We start from the raw sequence: 21,709 nt of genomic DNA, 5'->3' as shown, positions 1-21,709 counted from the left end.
TGAGAGCCACCTTGAGGAGTTAAGCTTGGAGATCAAAGGGGGAAGCTAGGGAACTTGTCACAGCCATTAAAGGGGATTCAAAACCGTGTTTGAGGTGAGTTCCGGTTATGAATTTAATGGTGTGCTCTATTTTTGAGTTAAGTTTTGAGTTTCTTAAGTTTTTACGCTTAGAATTGGACTTTGGCAATTGTTGAGTTTTTGGTTGGTTTGAGCTTCAGGTTTTGGTGGTTTTGGACCATTGGGAAGTTTGGTAACTTTGATTTGGTGATTTGGAGATGTTTAGATGGGTTTTTGGAAGGTTTTAGAAGTGGAAAAACGAAGAAAAATGGCTGGTGCGAAGTTGGGCCGCGGCCTTATTCTTGGGCGCCGCGGCCCTAGCTTGAAGAAGGTGGTGAAGGCTCTGTCAGGGGGGCGGGCCGCGGCCCTTAAGGGAAAAATTGCCCAAAAATGTGTTTTTGTGATGGAAACTTAACTCTAAGGGCCTAGAATCGATCCTACTACTTAGTTGAGTGGGATTCGATGTTCCGGAGGCTTGGGTTGGGTTTGGAAGTATTTAATTACTCATTTTGATGATACTTATATTTTGGTTATGACTAGGTGACCGCTAAAGGACTGAAAGCTGATCGTTCTCAAAGGTCGTTTCTTTTATTAATTCTCGCTCGAACTTAAGGTAAGAAAACTGCACCCCATATGTGACATGCATGGCTGTGATTGATGCATGTTGGATGTCTAAATGTAAACATTGATAGCATAATGAATGCCTGACAATCTTGCCCATTTGCATATGATTATTATTGAGGCATGCTGGATGATTAAATGTGATGCATGTGATGCACGAGAAACATGTGATTAGGGCATGCCATGAATGATCAATATGAGATTGGTCAGAGCTTGAGTCTCTGGGTTTGTGCATGATCATGATTATGCTAGCAACTGTTTAGTGAGCATGCTGAATGCCCTATTCTTGGATAATTGGCATATGATACATATTGATAGCATTGCTTACTTGTGCATGGTACTGACTAATTAGTCAGATTTGGCAAAGGTGCTAGTATCAGCTGTGAAGCTGTGACTTATCAGTCAGGTTCGGCGGTGGTACTGGGCACTGGTCACGTTGCACTGACTCGTCAGTCAGAATTGGCAAAGGTGTTAGTATCAGCTGTGAAGCTGTGACTTATTAGTCAGGTTCGGCAGTGATACTGGACATTGGTCACATAGCGCTGACTTATCAGTCAGAACGGCCTTAGCGTGGATCACGCAAGCCAACGGAGATTAGATCTAATCGACCATCAGCATTGAATGACTCAAAGAGCATTAATGCCAGACCGACCTTGAGGGTCGATGAATGAAATAAGAACTTGGAGGCTAGTGGCTTACCTAGCAGCCACTCTCCCTCTTGAATCGTGTGATGTTCACTCACTGGTTTGAAAGCTTTATGCTCAGTGTGATTATAATGATAATCATTTGATAACGTTTATGTATAGTGTTATGTTTTCTTGCTGGGCTTCGGCTCACGGGTGCTACGTGGTGCAGGTAAAGGCAAGAGGAAGCTAGACCATCCTTGAGTTGGAGAGCTTAGGTGATGACGTGCACATATGCAGCTGCTCGTCCGCCACGGCCGAGGTTTAAAGTGGAACTAGGGTTGAACCCTGTTTTGCCGCTTAGAACGGCCTGTTGTAAATATTTTCTGTAATAAACTCTGAAATTATATTTTCGGGATCCCAATGTATATACTAAACGTTATAGTGAAACGTTACATCTTAACCAAGGTTTTTAATCCCTAAACCGCTAATCATACTTAGTTCACGATTTTGGCCAAATGACTCGATTAGCGGGTTTAGCACTGTTTACAAGGCACACCGTAACGGTCCCTGGAGATTGGAGCGTTACAGTTTCCGAGTACAATGCTAGCTTCCGGGTCATCGAATTCCACCAAACACGGTGGTGAAATCGATCCCAAGCACCCTAGGTTAGGTTCTCGCGCTTAAAATCCCCAAAAGATCAGAGATGCATCTAAGGGCTACGGCCCCTGAAACCTAGCCGTGGCCCGCCCCTAAAATAGAAACCAAGCCCCTCAGAGGGCAGACATGCGCCACGACGCTCCCCTTTGGCCGAGCCTCCTTGGCTCCTTAGCTTCGTAAGGCCGCAACGCTCTAGAACAGAGCCGTGACCCAACCCTTCGTGCCCAGAAAATCCACCATTTCTAACATCCTAACTTTATTCAAAACCATCCTAAAGCACCCTAATACCAAAACCCATTAATCACAAGACTTTTAGCATGATCCTAACAGCACAATCCAACAGAAATCCAGCTTTAAAAACTCATTAAAACTCCACTTTGATTTCTGAAACCCAGCAACTAAAGAACTCAAAATCCAGTCATGCAATCTTAGAATTTAAGCTCTAAACTTCGAATTGAAGCTTACCTTCTTTGATGGACCACTTCCTTAACAACTTCTGAGCTAAAACCCAAGCTTCTCAACTTTAATTCAGCCCTTAAACATCAAAACCATAAACACCTTAATATTAAGCCAAAACTCATAATTCTAACACCCAAGTACAAAACTCAATTCTTACCTTGGCCTTGGTTGAGTGCTCCTTTGTTAGAGCTGAGCTAATTCCTCAAACTTCAACTCAAATCACAAGATTTCCAGCTGAATTCACCTTAGTTTCCTATAGCTTTCTTGAGAGTAAAGAGAGAAGAGGAGAATAACTATTAAAGGGTCGGTCTATCTCTTTTATTCCACTGGTTTCTATTTTGTTAAGTCTAACCTTGGCTAATTAAATCAATCCTGGGGCTTAGGTACCGAAAACGTCCCCGAGGGCAAAATGGTAAATTTCCCCAAAATTCTCGCTTAAGCTTCCTAACCTCAAATATATCTCCATATATTTATTTCCATAACCCGATAGTCTAAATAACCACCCGATTCCTGAAATACCCCTGAGTTGACCAAAGTCAAACATTAAGCCCCATTGTGACTTTCCCGCTATCTAGCTCCCTAGGATCGCCTCAAATCGCTTGCTGCAGATCAACCCACATAATAATGTGGTTCTCACAAGTATAACATTTAACCACACTTACATTCATATAATCATACAAACATGCTTATCACATAATCATGCGTTAAATCAATAAATTCACACACACATAAACCAATTATGCCTTCCTGAGACGCTAATCAAGGCCCTTAAGCCATAACATAAATTTTGGGTCGTTACATTACCAAAATGCCCCTATCATGAAATGTGGACCCACATGCATGCATTTATCATCATATAATAATATAATTCACATAACACATGCATATAATCATTTAATGGTATAATAAATCAATTATGGCCCTCCCGACCTACTAATCCAACCATTAAACCTCATTAGGGATTTTGAGGCATTATAATCGAGGGCTATCGAGGCCAATGTACAATCAGAAAATGCACAGTTCTATCGAGGCAATGCAAAATCATAATATATCTATTTCTATTGAGGCCTATCGAGGTAGATGCTAAAACAATCATAAGTCTTATTCTATCGAGGCAGGTGCTAAAATCAGCCATATGTCTATTATCATCGAGCCCTATCGAGGCAGGGGCTAAATCAACCATTTGTCTAATCTCATCGAGGCCTATCAAGTCTTATCGAGTCTTATCGAGGTCAGTCGAGACGCATTCAAAAACAGAACCTAACGCATACTATCGAGTTATATCGAGGTATGTCAAGGCCTATCGAGGTGGGTCAAATTTTTTGAAAAAAAAAACTCGGATTTCTCAGTTACCCTGCCCCGATCTATCCTATGAACAAAACATCAACAAAAAACCAGACATTACAGATTAAAAAGAAAACCCTCACCTTCGCGTACTTGGAAGTTGTTTTGCCTACTTCGGAGTTGTTTGGTTGCCTCTGGGTGCTTCCGGTCCGATGTTCAAGTGCTGGTTCCGAAGACCTTCTCCGACAATGCTTCTCTTCTCCGATTTCGTTGGGTTGCGACAGATTCAAATTTGGGTTTTGAGAGTTTTTTTTGTTCAGGACCGAGAGTAAAGAGACCAAGAGAGAAGAGAGAGAGAGAGTTGGAACAAATGGTAGGGGAATTTTGGGAACTAAGATAAATAATATGACCAAAATGAGATTCATATGGGTTTTTTTATTTTTAAATACAATCCTTTTATATGCTTTAAAAATCAAATTTCTCATTTTAAGTGAAACATAAAGAAAAAAAAAATTTGAAAATAAAAAAAAGTGCAATTTGAAAACTGAATTTAAAAAAAAAAAAAAACTGAAATTTTTTATTCTTTCACGTGCTACTTCTACTAGTTTTAGTATTTTTTTTCTTCGAGAAAACTAGTTTTATTAGACAAAAAGCCTTATTAAACTTTTTTTTTAAAGAGAAAAAAAAGCCTTATTAAAACGATCGTTTTTGTCTTCTTAAGTTAACCTAAACGGTGCGTTCTGGTCTAACTCGATAATCCCTTTAAACGCTGTGTTTCCACCTCCATGTCTTTCCGGCTAAGTTAGCCTTCCCGCGCTCGAAGCTTTTTTTTTCTAGGGTTTAAGCTTTAGCGAGTCACTGTGATTTTCGGCTTATCACTCTTATTTTGAGTGATCAGCGAATATGGACGTCGACATGGATGCTTCTCCAAGATACTTCGATCCCGAAGACCAGACAATTAGAGAGCGATTTCGCCGATACGGGTGCGGCTTCAAACAACTTTCATTCCCCTTCATTTCATACTTCTTTTGTTAGTTTTGCATCAATGGTTTCTTGGTTTGGTTTGGAATTGCCTAGTTCTTATTGCATTGTTTGTTTGAAAAACTATCAGCTTAAAGTTTTGAAATCAATTCTCAAACATAATTATTTTTTGGTGAGTTTTGCCTTTTTTTTTTACTGGTACATTTGGTTATGCTCATATGTGGATTCTGGTGTTATAAAAACTGTTAGCTCTAACTATGAAAGACTCCTTGTTATTGATCAGTTTTGTGATTTTTGCTGTGCATATTTAAGGAATTATATGTATTATGTGCAGGAAGAGACCCTCAGCGTCAAGCTTATCACCCCACCAAGGGAGTTCACCTTCAAAATTCAGCGAAACGAGATTGTTTTATGATGGGAAAAGTATCCATAGCCCCACAAATGCTGCACTTATTCTAGACAATATTAAACAAGAGATTGAGAGCATGGATGGTCATGAAATCCCAGAAGCAGATGTCGGTTTTGATTCAGTGCGCTCTTCACTAAAAGCTTGCAAACGAGAGGATGAGTCGCTGTCTGATAGTGGATATAATACATTTGCAGAGTTCGCATGTCTACTTGATCCTGCTATTCAAGGTGCTTGAAGCAGAACTATACATAAGTGCACCCGAAGTTTTGATAGACCATAAAGTAGTGGCAAGATCAGGACATAATTTAGAATTATATTTATAGTGGTGTCAGAAGTTTTTTTAATTGTTAACAGTCATGGATAATATTGCAATATTTTATTTTTCAACATTGGCGTAATTTTATTTATAACTATTGACATCATAGTTACCTGTACATTTTGTTTTCAGGACATATTCCTATTCCCGAACTTATACTACAATTTGAGAAATGCTGCCGGACTTTTTCGAAGTCAATTAGGTTTGTTACCCAAAACTTATAAAGTATTAGAATTGCAACAGGTGCTTGTACTACTTCTGCTTATTATTATTATTTTTATAAGGTTAACAGGCTATATTCTAATGGGAATTGAATATTAACATAGGCAAAGGGGTAGTATAGATATGATATTATAGTTTGTTAGAATGGGCTGTAGTTTTCCTGGGAGGAGGAGGAATTAGTTAGTTGCTGTTAGTTTTAGCCTAGAGATTATTTTATAAATAGCTAGTCCTTGTTATTGGGAGATATATCTAGAGAATTGAATTGTCTAGGTCATCTTGGAGAGACCATGCCTCTTGAAAGCTTGGAAGTTTTGTATCTCACTATAGCACTTTCATTCAATCTATCCTACTTTCTGACTTGATAGAGTTCTAAGACCCTATCATATTTATAATGATTTTTATTGACACGAGAGTTTTAGTCCTTTTAATGAAACAAAATTAGAGAAAATGAGTACAGCTGATTTTAGCTGTAAAACTTTCTTACATTTGGCTTAATCCCATAATGTAGTTTTGCTATGGAACAAACATATCTATTAATTAATTATGATTTTTTTTGGTATCTTGGAATTTCTTTAATAGGGACGACTCCACTTCTCGGCACCGGGTTTTGGAGGACAAGTTAATGAGGCAAAAGGCCCAGCAGTTGCTTGATGAGGCTGCCTCCTGGTCCCTCTTGTGGTATCTTTATGGGAAAGGAAATAACCCCTAACCTTTAGATTTATGTTAGAATTGACATCCTTATGCCAAGTGCATGCACAGACTCAGAAACACACACACACATACTGTACAAATACATGTAGGCAAACAGATGATGCAGGCATTGTTCATTTGCCAATACATTGTAATATGGCTTCCAGTGCTTAACACTTACGTTGCTTTTGATGCCCACCCTCATCCGGTGGGTTCCATTTTTTAAAAAGAAAAACATATAAATATGTCCCATGTCTATTAGTCTTATAATGCCAAGTGTATTGTGAGCAAGCTATTTTTGATGTCTAAAATTGAAATGTCATGTGAAGTTTTAGGTTCATATCATAGCTATGAATCATGGTATCACTTGTTCTAATTTGCCGATATACAGCATCCATGATTGCTTCCATAGGTCATTCTTTGCATATTTATAATCACTGCGAAATTGTTCTTGATTCTGATGATGGATTTTGAGGGGACCTCAAGAAAAGTATTTTGGTCTCTATAGGCTATAACTAATATTTTATCTCTATTATTAAACTCATTTGCATACATACACTGCCTCTAGACCACTGTCTGTATTTGTTTTTGTTAATTTTGGCTGTTTTGATTCTCAATGTATGAGCTTTGTTCTTTTTTTTTTCTGACAGTTTTTCTTCTTCTTGCAGGAACTGAAGATATCCCCAGAGAGCTCATCCTGGTAATGCTTAAAACACACAGCAAAACATGTATTGTTTTATTGGAAAAATATGTCCACTTTCTTGTTTTTTGTTTTCTTCTTCTTTTTAGTGTGAAAATGCTTGAAAAGTGTTGAATAGATTATTTTAATTTAAATCATTCACTCATGACAGTTGCCCCCAACATCACATTTGGAGGCTTGTCAGTTTGTAGCAGAGGACCATACAGCACAGTTGTGCTTGCGGATTGTTCAATGGCTAGAAGGTTTAGCCTCCAAGGCAATTGACTTAGGATACAAGGTTGTCATTTTTGCTTACCTATTTATTCAGAATATCTATTTCTTTTTCGTAAATGTAATTGTCTAATATGCTTATTTTTCTTTCATGTTGTTGGATGGTTGGTAAAACTATTTCTTCATCCTCTTGTATGCTTGCCCAAAGATTTATTTTGCTGGCATATATTGACTAAGTAATTTGATAATCTAAATTTTGTAAATCTTCTGTTGTCATTTTTGTTCCTTTTAATGTGCCTGATCATATTATTCTTTTTTCCCTCTCGGGCTTGGAAGTATATTTATAATTTTTAGGTGCAGGGATCGCATATTGGTATGTATCTTCCAACTTCTGGTATTTGGCGTCAGACCCAAAAGTATCTTAAAAAAGGAGCTTCCAATTCAAGCACTATACATCACTTAGATTTTGATGCTCCAACACGAGAACATGCTCATCAGCTACCTGATGACAAGGTACTCTCTAACTTGGGTTAATTTTGCAATTCTGTGCCTCACCACCACCATTTGCCTCAGTTATGAACTTATGGTGTACATATGTGTATTTCTACTGAATAGTTTTTTTCACCTCTTTGCTACACAAAACTATGCAACTTTTGAAACTAGTTTAATTTTCAGCGATCTATGGTGATTGCTGAATTATTTTGAACCACGCCAGTAGTAGTAGGATTTTCAGTGGTTGGTGAATGTAATGCTTATATTCCCTTTTTTACATTGCGGTAGATTGTGCAAATTTGGTTCTTTCGTGATCTTGTCTGGCTCCTTTGCTGTAAATATGGCAAATGAAAATTACATATAGGACACTGGTTCAGAAGTATTATTATATTTTATGAAAGTATGACAAAGGAAGTCATGATTTTATGTAAGCAACGTAATTGCTGAATATTTATTTAACCGTCAAAAAAGAACAAAGATTTTTTTTTTTGATAAAAAAGCGCGATCATGTTTTTTCAAATCAAACATATGTTCAAATGTTTGGACCAAGAATCTGATCGTGTTAATGGTACGCTAGTAAACAGATAATATGGAGTAGTAAACTGAAAAGAGACCAAAAGATATTTGGAATAAAATTATATGAGTGTAACTTGTGAGTTTATTTTCTGGTGTTGAAATAATACTGGTGATAATAATTCATCAAAGCTTTGTCTATGACGTGCAATTGAATTTGAAAGTACTTAAATAGTACTTGATTTTGTTCACTTATAACTGATACAGTACTGTATGTAGATGTGCTTAGCATATATACTTCAATCTTTCGAATTTTAGTATCTCAGTTGTTTATTTTGTTAATAAAATGTTTTTTGCTCATTTTCATTGTAATGTAACCTAAGGGGACTTCTGGCAGTTTAAATTTCTCTGCTACATTTTTTGAAAATTTACTGTGGCTGACTAGGTTGTAATTCGGGTGATAACCCATCATCTCTTTTCTTATTAATACGACTTATGTTTCTTATTGAAGAAAATGAAGAGAAGAATACTGAATTTTCTTATTTTCTTGAGAAAAAGATGAATTACAAACTAATATATATACAGTAGGTGGTTGGCATACCAAATTACAGAAGATAAAAATATAGTCCCTAGGAATTCCACTAAATATAGGAAAACAGAAAGACAATAATAAAGAAAAGAAAACTTAAATATATTCTAATTAAAGACAATAAATAACTTCATAACTTTCTACACTTATATAAATATATATTTTTTGTTGGAAATTTACGAAAAATCTGACCTGTGAGTGTGTGTGCTCTTCTAAAGTTCATATTATGTTTCACATCAACAGAAACAAGATGAATCACTTTTAGAAGATCTCTGGACTCTTTTGAGAGCTGGTAGACTTGAACAAGCATGTAACGTTTGTAGATCTGCAGGACAAGTAAGCAGACTTATTAAATTCATGAAGTTATTACCTTAATTATGTTTTCAGTTTCTTTTCTGATTTATGGTGACATTTTGGCAGCCTTGGAGAGCTGCAACTTTGTGCCCGTTTGGGGGGCGAGATCAATTTCCTTCTGTTGAAGCTCTCTTAAAAAATGGGAAGGATAGAACTCTACAAGCCATCGAACTAGAAAGTGGTATTGGTCACCAGTGGCATCTTTGGAAATGGGCATCTTATTGTGCCTCGGAGGTAGAGTTCAAAGAATTTATTGTCTAGCAGAACAAGCTCACACATGCTCTATATTGAATTTTTCTCTGCCTATGTATCTGTACCCATTGGTAAATTGGATATGCATTTTTCTGCTGTAGCTCTTCAAAACTTTGAATTCACCTTTATTTTGGTTGTGTATATGATCTATTCCCTCGTGTATGTTTCCTTGTTCAGTTTTCTTTTTAATTTGTTATATGCGGGGTGCGTCTTTTTTGGGTGATTATAATGTGTGCTCCTGTCATTCTTTTGATGAATTAATATACTTTTTCTTATCTATCATGAAAGAAAATATCTCTTCAAGATGGCGGGAAGTTTGAAGCAGCTATATATGCAGCCCAATGTAGCAACTTGCAACGCATGCTTCCCATTTGCACAGACTGGGAGGTAATCTTTTTCCAATTTTCTCAGACTGATAAAAATCAGTAGGTAGTGCATTTATATCCTCGTTTGAGGATATATTTGTTATTTGCATTGTTTTTTTTCTTTCTTTTAGGTTCGTAATTTGTTCTAATCTTTAAAATTTATTAATATTTTGTATCATCTTTTGTAATAATTATATCAATAATCAGCTTTGTTTATTTTTTGTATATAATTATATATAAACGTGGAAGAGGGAATCAACTTTGAATATTCTGATATAATATTAGTAGCACAACCTTCAGGAGTCTTGTTTGTATTGTCTTGATAAAACACATGTCATTTATGTATATTGATGAGTTTATTAATCATAATTTTTATATTATGAAAGCTTTTGTTTGCCCATGAATGTTTGAGAAACTTTTCTGTGGTTTGCCATTGTAAATCCCAATTGGTTGCTATGCATTGAGTCACATTTGGCTCCGTTCATAAATCTTTGATTTTGGTGGCTTTTATTAGATTTCGTTAGTTTTTCATACATGTTAACCAACACTTATAGACCTGCGGCTAGACATCATTTTGATCCTTCATCTTTGATACATTGGTTTGTGATGCTTGTTTCCGAAGAAAACTAGAATAAATCATTGTAACTCATGGGGAGTAGTTGTCTTGTGTATCATGTAGGTATAAAATTATATATTCAATTTATTATTTTATCGAGGGGTCATAAGCTAAGCACAAAAGAATACACAGGACCTGATCTTCATCTTAAATGGTTAATTAACTTCTGTAAATTTTTATGACTGGATGATCGTTAGTGTTGTTCTAATAAGTTATGAGATATTCATCTCCAAGTGGGTTTTTTTTTTCTCTTTTTTTTTAAACGAGGTTAATCTCCAAGTGGTTTGTTGATGAAGTTTGTGTATATGGTAAAAATGTTTGATGCAGTATTAAAATTCATTGGCATGATTTCTATCCACTCACAGGTCACTCTAATCAATTTTGAAGCCACCAAACACACTAAAAAAATTGATACTTGATATTTTGTGTAGTCAGCATGCTGGGCAATGGCAAAGTCATGGCTAGAAGTTCAGGTGGATATGGAATTGGTTCATCTGCAACCAGAAGGCCTGGATCAATTTAGAAACTCTGGAGATGTGATTAGTGGAAGTCCTGGCCATAGTGACCAAGCTTTTCAGCCTTCAAATGGACCTGAAAATTGGCCACGGCAAGTTGTGAATCAGCAACCACGACAACTCTCTGATCTTCTCCAGAAGCTTCATTCAGGGTACCCTGTCGGTTTAGTTATATTCCAAAACTTTTTTTCCCCTCTTATTATGTTCCTTACTAATTAAGTATCAATCAATACGATTTTAGGGAAATGGTGCATGAAAGTGTGACCAGAGCATGCAAGGAGCAACAGCGTCAAATTGAGGTAAAAGTTTTTTTAGCTTGCTTGCTATTCTTATGCTTTACTAAATCATGGTGTGTTTAAGAAGTGCTTTTTTGTTCAAGACATTTTTGTAGCTGTGGACCTTTAATTGAACAATATTTTTCTCCAAAGATATGCTGTAAATTAAAGTATTATTTGATGCACTACTTATCCGAAGGAATATATATATATTTATATAATACATATAAAGGCAATTGACAACATTTTTCCCATCTTAGTCTGATCTCTTCTTTTGACTGACCTCTCTTTTCACATTTAACCTTGTTTGACAGATGATTCTGATGTCAGGGGATATACTAAGTCTTTTGGACCTTATATGGTCATGGATAGCACCTTCAGAAGATGATCAAAGTGTATTCAGGTACTGCTTAGACTGCATGTTGCTCTTTTTCGTTTTTGCCCAGAAACCTTGTTAAATGAGACAACTGGAAGGATCTGATTGAATGCAAATATGCATCACCATGAGCAAGGATGAAAATATCAGTGTCGATGGAAATGTCGGTTGTAATTTTACATCGATGGAAATTTCAAAAAATTCATAGATATCACATATATTTGTCTAAAAATATAAAAATTCTTGATAAAACTTGTAGAAAAACAATTTAATAATAAATAAAAGTCTTAATTATATATTATAACATCGTCTTGATAACATTGTCATACAAATATGATAATATTTGACATTTACACTCAATAAGAAAACATCAATACCAAAATGAACTCCTAGGAGATCTAAACAATATTGATACCAAGATATAGGGTTAGAGTATGTTTACATGTAATTGTGAACATGCCATGAATATAATACTGGGTGTTTTTCTATATAGAGTAGAAAGAGTGTTTTTCTAATTAAGAAGGAAAAGAGAGCAACAAAATAAATCAAAGTTGCTCCCTATATATAATATGCTAGAGTGTTGAAGTTTCCATTAAAAAAAAATACCAAAGAAGAGTTAAAACATATCTCTGCCAAAGATATGTTACATAGATATGATTCCTTATGCATTCACGTGAGGCGCCCTTCTTTATTTTTTTAATAAAAATAATTACTTTTTATAATAAAACCTAAAATCTGCACATTTGGAGTCAGTATCACGTTATACTCAACTTTTTCAGCCATTGTTAGTTATATATAAAAATCAATTTTTTACCGATGCACACCAATGTATTCCCGATATTTCTGTGAATACCCAGACCCAATACACATACTCAATCCGATAACACTGTATATTGATTTTGACTGATATGTCGTCGGAAATTCGAAGATATTTAGCTGGAATTTTTTTTCCTTGCTGCTAAATTATTGGGACCCTTCAGTATCCGATATATCTCCGAAATAATCGATTGAAAATTTCAATTTTTTCATCCTTGACTATGAATATATATGATTTGCAGAAATTTGTGGCTTTTAGTGCTTTTTCTTCCATTACATGTCTGGTTTACAAATTGTTATTTGTTTGGGGGAATATATTTACTTATCTCTTATATGTGCCTATGCAAATAACCGGTGGTTTGTTTTTCTAATTGTTTGGCATTTATTTTTATGTTAGGCCTCATGGAGATCCTGAAATGATTCGATTTGGTGCACATTTGGTTCTTGTTCTTAGATATTTACTCGATGATGAAATGAAGGATACTTCTAAAGACAAAATTGTAAATGTTGGTGACCTTATCCTACACATGTAAGTAGTGCCAGGTCACGCCCCTTGTGCTTTCTTCTTCAAATTTGATTAGTATGACTGCAAAAAACTAAATGTCAATGAATAAATAACTTTTTAACTGGAAATGTAGCTTCCTACATATTGTGCTTTTCTAGGATGTGTCCAGCTGATTAAGGTTTTGAACTTTTAGTCAGTAAAGATGCTGCATCAAGCGTCTTGACCTTGTTAACATTGTTGGTCCACAGCTTTTAAATTTGTACTCAATTTTTTGCTGTTCTTTTTCTCGTGGTCTTTAAAGGAGCATAAAGCCTAATTTATTTGTCGGATTGGTCTTTTTTGATTATTGTGTTAGATTTGGAGCATACTATTTATTATCTTTCCATTATTGGCCTTGTATTGCTTGTCATAAATTTGTTTAGAAGTTCGGATTTAGCTCTCAAGATTCTTTGTTGCTCCGCATAGTGCATACTGTAAGTGTAATTGTTCTGCTTAATCTAAATGCAACCCATGCCATGCCTTCACAACCAAATTATATTTTTTTGAAACATTCACAACCAAATTTTATACACATCCTATAGACTACAGTATCTAGTTTTATTCCTTAAACAATGCTTCTCGAGTTGATTTTATATGGACACATTTGGACATTATTTATCTGTCTGAGAACAAACATACATATGTCTTCTGTCATCAATGCAGAAGTGTCTTTTGTATAAAACCCGTAATTGAGCTCAATGGAGAGATAGGGTGGTTCTTCTGTCTTTTGGTGAATGACTCATATGGTATAATTAGTTAAACTGAATACTTGTGGTCTGTGTTAAAAGTCTAGTAGGGATGCAAAAATTTTCATGATGCTCATTATATAATTGGTCAATCTCTTCTAGGTATGCCATGTTTCTATTTTCAAAGCACCGAGAGGATTTGGTGGGCATCTATGCTTCCCAACTTGCACGTCATCGATGCATTGACTTATTTGTGCACATGATGGAACTAAGGTTGAACAGCAGGTAACAGATAATGTGAAGATTATTTTTCTTACATGTCATCTGCTGGAATGGAGCCTTTTTTCTTTTGAGATTGTAATCATGGAGTGGAGATCCAATTTAAAATGCATGATATGTTTTACTTGGAATTTTATACTAATATATTATTTCATACAAGAGTATCTTGACTATATTTTTTTGGGAAGGAACTGAATTTTTTATGTACAACTTTCTGATTTGTTTTGCTCAGGCATTATTGTTAATGATGGAAAAACGCAACATCTAATTAAAAGCTAATCAAGTATTGAACGACTTACATTGACACTCTTTTAACTTGTAAAGGAAATATTTACTACATGAACATAATTGACAGAAGCACACTCAAACATTACTGTGTATCTTTGACCTTCCCGTAGTTTTTTCTTCATGCAAGGACGTAATTGTAAACTTTGTACTGTGTGTTGATTAGTTATTATATTATCCATTTTTTTTCTCAAAGTGTGCAAGTCAAATACAAGATCTTCCAATCTGCAATGCAATACTTGCCATTTTCTGCCGGGGACGATTCAAAAGGCAGCTTTGAAGAAATAATTGAGAGGTATTTGTGTTTCTTCTTAAGCGTACTTGGCTTTAAGGTAGGACTTTTTAACGATTCTATGTATAATGTAGCTATTCAATCTTTATACTCATTCTGTTTGCGCAACAGGGTTCTATCAAGATCTCGGGAAATCAAAGCTGGTACAAATAACAAGTTATCAGATGTTGCAGAGCAGCATCGCCTGCAGAGTCTTCAAAAAGCTATGGTTATCCAATGGCTTTGCTTTACTCCCCCTTCTACAATTACAAATGTCAAAGATGTTAGCACAAAACTTCTTCTTCAAGCATTGATACATAGGTAATTGATATACTATGCTTTGAAGTTTTATGATAGTATTCCAGAAAAATGAAGTTGCTTTCTGGTGAATCTGTACTTCAAATATTTGTAATGGATAATTTAATACTTCTGAAAATTATTTGCTATCTATTCATCGATGATGAGGGTACAGTGGAAAATTTTGGTGTCTTTGGTGGCCTGATAATTAGATAATTGGTTCTTAGGTTTATAGCCTTACAAGTAACTGGATATATGTGGGTTATTTATGAGGGTTACTAATTTGCACAATGGAGTAGATTTTCACTCTCTTGCCCGCTTGCTGTTTTGGCTATTTTTTTTTCCTAAATTTTTCTCATAATCAACCAATTACATCAAATAATCTGGCCCTTGTTGCCTTTTCTCCATTTCTCACCCTTTTTGTATTTTAATTTTATATTACTTGATGAGATGAAATATTGACCTATATTTATGTTTCTTGTCCTTATAGCAACATATTGTTCAGGGAGTTTGCCCTGATTTCAATGTGGAGGGTGCCAGCAATGCCCATAGGTGCCCACACATTACTTAGTTTTCTCGCTGAACCTTTGAAGCAACTATCAGAATCTACTGATACATTGGAGAATTATAATGCTTCTGAGAATCTGAATGAATTCCAGGATTGGGTATGCTTATCTTCTCTTTCTGCCTCTCTATTCCAGTGCTCAATTTTGATATATTAATACCTTCTCTTTTAAATTAGAGTGAATATTATTCCTGTGATGCAACATATCGCAACTGGCTCAAAATTGAAGTAGAGAATGCAGAGGTTTCTCTGCTCAAGCTTTCATTGGAGGAAAAACAAAGAACTATTTTAGCAGCTAGGGAGACTCTGAACTCTTCTATATTATTGTTATTGAGTAAGTGCATCTACTTCTTCCTTTTTCTTCAATTTTATGCTAAGGAACAGAACAGAGACTGAATTGGCTAGAACTTAATTTAGCACCAAATTTTGGTAGATTGTTGAAATTTTTATCACATCATATGCAACTTCTTGAAGCCTTTCAGGATAATATGTAAATACACTGATTTATATTCTGTACTGTTTAGGAAAAGAAAATCCATGGTTAGTTTTTACTGAAGATCATAACAATGAATTGGCGGAGCCTGCATTTCTCGAATTGCATGCCATTGCAATGATTTGCCTTCCTTCTGGTGAATGCATGTGTCCAGATGCCACTATATGCACTACATTAATGAGTGCCCTTTACTCTTCAGTTAATGAGGAAATTGTGTCAAATCGGCAACTCATGGTATGCTATAGTATCTCAATCTTGCTTAATATGAAAAAGAATGATGAAAAGAAAAACCATATAAGTATTACTTAACAATATTGAATTAATGCTATCAAGGTGCAAACTGTCATTGGAAATACCAGAAAGCCATCCTTTCTGCATGATCTTTGACAATCATACTCTTTTTACAATTTTACTCAACTTATTCAGAAACTTATTTTTTGCAGGTAAATGTTTTTATATCATCTGTAGACAATTACTGTATTGAGGTAGTGCTCCGTTGCTTGGCAGTAGCTGGTGATGGTATTGGGCCACATGAGCTAAATGACGGGGGTATTCTTGGTACCATCATGGCTGCTGCTTTCAAAGGTAAGAAATTGCATTGAATCTGAAAGTCTAGCATGCTTTTCTAGTGTGTGTTGTTGTCTTGTGAAGTATAATCACCATATTGGAAGAATTTGTTTCGAATAAAAAAATTGGATAATATCAGCAAGGGCCTTAACCTTTCTTAAAAATATCACTTAATTCCCCAAATTTTATTTTGTATCTCTTAGATCTTCAAACTTACTAGATGTGTATTACATAAGTTCTTTATGTTAGAAAATGATTTACAGAATGTGCATCGGAAAATAATTTATGACCTAGTTAATTTCAAAAAAATTAATTGGATCATAAATCGCCTTTTGTTGAGACAAATCGCTTTCCGCTGTGCATTCTGAATGTCATTTTCTAACAGAAAGGACTTATATGATACGCATTTAGTAAATTTAGGGACTCAAGTGATACAAAATAAAATTTGAAGACTTAAGTGATACTTTTCAAAAAGGTTGGGGACCTCTCAAACCCAAAAAAATGTTTTTTGAACAACATCCAGGTGTGTGTGCTTATTCATATTTGAATGATTTTCTAAAAAAAATTGTCTGTTTTGTAGCTTATTTTAGAGTTGAGAATAATAAATTACATAATTTTAATTACAAAGTTTGAAATCTCCTTTTTTTGCAAAATGATAAGTGAAGTAAATGAGTTTCTAAAGAAATCATAAATTTAGTCTTTGAAGCTGGTATAAGGAAAATGAAGATGAGTACACCGATTCACTTGTTATCTTATGCAGGCGAGCTTCCTCGATTTCAAACGGGGGTTACTTTGGAGATTTCTCGATTAGATGCTTGGTATTCAAGTAAAGATGGTTCTTTAGAAGGTCCTGCAATGTACATTGTGCGGGGACTCTGCCGTAGGGTCTGTCTTCCAGAACTCATTCTTCGATCAATGCAGGTAATTGTGCGAGTTAGGGACTCCATTTTCAAGTTGTCTCTGGATTACTAAATTGAAATGTGATAAAAGCGCAACCTTTTGTTTTTTGGTATTGTTTCCTTATTTCTGTTTTTTCAGATGACGTATCACGTCATTTGCAATTTCCACGTACATTGTGTATTTGCACTTTCCATGTGATGAAGATTAAGTTACATATGCAGGTCTCTGTGTCGCTCATGGAGTCAGGTGTCATGCCTGAAAGCCTGGATAAGTTGATTGAACTAGTGGCTAGCCCAGATACAGGATTCCTTCATTTGTTTAGTCAGCACCAATTGCAGGTATGCTACTAAGCTTATTTTATAAAGGAACAAGATGCGAGTCATTTGCTCCATACTTTAAAGCGTACTCTTATTTCAAATGTTGAACTTATATCTTTATCCAACATTTTATGGGACCGGGTGGACTTCCTTCCCTTAAATTAACATGTCACACGTTCGAAATAGTTTTAACTCTCTCTCCTTTCCTCTCTTTCGTTCTTTGAAATGTATATTCTTTCCATGTGGGGTATTTTTGTGCGGGAAATAGTCTTTTCAGTCGGAAACTGTTCTTAAAGATTATCCATTTTCAAATTATAGCTTTGTAAGATTGAATACAAGTCAATTATATTGGTGGAGGCTTACTGCTAGGCTTTCTGTTCCTACTTCTCTCGTGTCTAATCTAAACCTATATTTTGTGTGCACGTATCATTAAATCTCATCTTAATATGCCGATTAACTAGATTCGTCTGTCATGCATTAGGAGTTTTTATTGTTTGCGAGGGAATACACAATATATCAATTGGAGTTTCAAGAGGAAGAACAGACATGATTGTATTGCTGCTGAAGATTACTGAAAGCCCCGCAATTATATTTTACATGTTACAGAATTGGGGTGAGTTGCTGCATATGTGAAATGAGAAGAAAAAAAAAAATTTATATTTTTCTTTTTTCTGTTGTATAGGGATTTCTCTCTCTTGGTATGCGAAATGGAGAACCTGTGATACTTAATTTTAACTGCGGAAATTTTGTAGATGTGTTAAAAGCTTCCTAGTATCGGACTATAGGGTAGTCAAATTCCTTGGTTATCATCTCTTTGTGCTGATTCAATCAAATTGGTTTTTGTTGACTACGGATACGTAAATCTGAGTCGAGTCTAATTTTAATAAACATTATCCATTTTCCGAATCAGACGATTGATGTGCTTACTGAAACTTAATAAAAAGAAAAACTTTTGACTTAGTGAAAGATATGAAACTAAATGGGCAAATGCTAATTTTTTGCTTACTCTTTTTTAATCTAACTTCTATGACAGTCATTTTTTTTTATCGATTTATAGCAAATAATAAATTGTTGGAGTTAGTAGCTAGAATGGGATAAACTATGTTATGGAGAGTGATAACTTAAATTATGTTGATTCACATTAGTAATTTTTAATTTGATGTTTCATAGATGTTGGGTGTTAGTTGAGTTTATGTGATGCTTATTTTTTATAATTATTTTTTGAGAAATCGTACAAAAAATTTAAAAAAACATAAAAAATAGGTTTTTTTTTTCTTATTTAAAAAAAAAAGCTCATATTTGTATGTATTCAATTTTGGGTTGTAGAAGTAAATACGTTTTACTCAATCAAGCATGTGACAATGTAAAAAAAAATTACGGTGTTTCAATGTATGGTTTTATTTATTTATTATTCTCTTAATAGTTTTGAAGTACCAACTCCAATGGTTTTGGATCCCTCTTTAATAGATGCATCAACATTTAGTTTAAGTTGACTCATAGGTGGAAGCTCCCATATACTTAATGATGTACGTTAATTTGAAGCAGAAAAAACCTTTGTAGTCTATGCCTGAAGATGTTCGATAAAATAAATACATAAAAGCTAACAAATAAGAAATAACCATGTTGTATTTAAGTTTCTAAAAAAACTTTCACAATAAATGGGCAGAAAAATAATAAACCAATTCAACAAATTAAAGGTGAGATCATACTTGAGAATACTCTTGAAACAATGTATTAATGTGTGGAACAATTATGTGAAGAGTTTGTGGAGGTCATCCATGAGTAACCTTTCACTCCAAATATACCAATATGAAAGAATAAATATCTCATGTTGAAAGCACCTCAGAAACTTTTAGAATTACTTATTGAAATGGAACATCGAACAACACATTTTGAAAATGCACAAAATTTGGAGTTTGATTGGTTCGGGATTAGAAAATTGTGTTTTCTAAAACTGTGATTCTGAAATAAAAATCTGATTTTAATTACTGAAAATATTTTTATGAAAATGTGATTGGTTCAATATCTGTAAACTATTTTTGAATTTTAAAAAACTCAATCCGTGATTGGTAGAAAATTTAAAAATATAATAGAAATAGAATATAGGATTGATTTACTAAATCTAAAAATTATTTTAATTTCTTATTTATATGCATAGGTAATCAAATATTGAATTTTAATTTATCAATACATTATTCTATATTATAATTATACATGCATTAAAAACAAAAACAATTATTTCAATCAATATATAATATCTTATATAGTAACTGATGCAAGCAATATTAATATTATATATTCTAATCTTTATTGTAAAAGATAAACCGAAAAAGTTCATATCAAACACATATATGAAAGGTGTTCATATTCTAATATTTTGGAGTTACATATACAGGTGTTCCGGAATGAATTTTTTCATGTTCTTATCTTAGTTTCACATGAAAGTAGATCAAACATCCACATCATTATAGGAGAGCCTCTTGAAGATCATTGCACTAGTTATTCTTGTTAAGGCAAACCAACCACAATAGAAATGAATATTTGAAAAAGCACAGACACAAGTATAGGAGTGTTGACTATTTGTACTATGAATTATGGGATCCCATGTGTTGAATCTCTACACCGAGATATGCTTATGTCTGCTCGTACAAGTACCTGATTAAGATCATACAGTAAGTTAGGACACACATATATATATATATATATAATAATTATGAAAAGAATTCTAAAAAAATTGTCATGATGTGTTTACCATGCACCAAAAGCTTGGCATTTTGGTTTTATTCAAATTTTTTGGTTTTGGACGTAGTGTTTTGTTGAATTGTTTTGTGTATAGTACCAAAAAAACAAATGCAGAACTTGAATCAAAATATAAATAATAAAAAAAAAAGAAAACTAAATTTTATACTAGCTTAACCAAAGATAAAACTTTGGTCTACATCTAGTTAAGCTTCATCATGATCAACCCACTATTAACATTAACATCACACCACAAATTATATAATATAGACCCCTGAATAATAAACTCTCCCAAACAAGATGTAACATCAATTTCAGCAAGGAAAACAACTAGTAATTGTAAATTATTGCGGTAAACAATTCCATATTTATTTCAGCAAGCGTGGAAAACTTAATTAAGCATAAGATCTAGCTAAATACAAACTCCAACTTCAACTCAAATACCAGATTTTCTTACATGTATTTTAATCCAAGCATCCGACATAACTTCTAAATAAAAATATTAAGACTATAGTCATTTTAGATTATTGCTGCCACTTTTCTTTTTTAACCATATAGATATAGATTATATGTATAAACATATAATCAATGTGCAGAAAACATGGTGAATTTGCATATCTATTTCAAGCTAGACTAACAGGACATAAATATGCTTAAAAACATGGTTAATGGACTAAAAAAGTACTTAGAAATGAAGTTTAAATCCAAACAGTTCTTGCCATGTAGGAAAAATAAGTATCAACAACTTTAACACAATCATAGATTACTTTAAGCATTGCTTTAAGTTCACCTTCAAATATATCGCCAAATATATCGCCAACAACAACTATCCCAGCTGCCAAAATCTTAACCAGACCATTGCAATCTTTGATAACCACCATGCCTTGTCCTTACCTTACTTGAAATTACAGTCTCTTATAAAAAATTTAACAAACATTTGAAGGACATATTTCATATACAAATGGAATTAAACACAACTTCTTTCTTTCTTACCCATTTCTGATTGATATTTTTAAGTCAACTCATCATTTATCTTGTCATTTTACTTTCTTTACTTCTTTTAAGACCTCTAATGGTAGTGGAGCTCTTAAGGTTTCTATATTCACAAAGTGATAAAAAAATCTAGGACTTGAGGAAATGGAGAGAATAGAGGGTTAGAGAAAAAATAATAAATATGATTTTAGGGTAATAGGATAAGGGCTAGAAACAGATTAACAAATATGATTTTAGGAGGGGAATTTACTCATTTGGTACTCTATGTTTTTGCAAAGTATCATTTTGGTACCATCTGTTTTCAATAATGCTTATATGGTACCCTGTATTTTAAAATTATACATATTTGATACCCTAGACTCAGATTTGATAGATAAA

General features: G+C 34.2%; 1 protein-coding gene across 1 annotated transcript; it reads left to right on the top strand.

Annotated features, from left to right (window-relative positions):
- Window positions 1-4,489: 4,489 nt before the first annotated feature.
- Window positions 4,490-18,505, top strand: LOC133794574 (nuclear pore complex protein NUP107). The gene is made up of 24 exons (XM_062231872.1): window positions 4,490-4,687; window positions 5,020-5,321; window positions 5,543-5,612; window positions 6,212-6,330; window positions 6,994-7,022; window positions 7,174-7,299; window positions 7,593-7,745; window positions 9,070-9,162; window positions 9,247-9,414; window positions 9,721-9,819; window positions 10,845-11,080; window positions 11,170-11,227; window positions 11,518-11,606; window positions 12,793-12,924; window positions 13,788-13,910; window positions 14,386-14,484; window positions 14,593-14,781; window positions 15,248-15,422; window positions 15,500-15,656; window positions 15,847-16,049; window positions 16,259-16,400; window positions 17,143-17,303; window positions 17,504-17,620; window positions 18,081-18,505. Exons 1-24 carry the CDS (start codon window positions 4,608-4,610, stop codon window positions 18,147-18,149), a joined length of 3,189 nt encoding a protein of 1,062 aa, XP_062087856.1. The 5' UTR covers window positions 4,490-4,607; the 3' UTR covers window positions 18,150-18,505.
- The last annotated feature ends 3,204 nt before the right edge of the window (window positions 18,506-21,709 follow it).

Source organism: Humulus lupulus, chromosome 8 (genome assembly GCF_963169125.1).
Source record: "Humulus lupulus chromosome 8, drHumLupu1.1, whole genome shotgun sequence".
NCBI classification, from domain to species: domain Eukaryota; kingdom Viridiplantae; phylum Streptophyta; class Magnoliopsida; order Rosales; family Cannabaceae; genus Humulus; species Humulus lupulus.
Note: the sequence above shows the minus strand (reverse complement) of the source record. Positions and strands in the feature narration are given on the sequence as shown.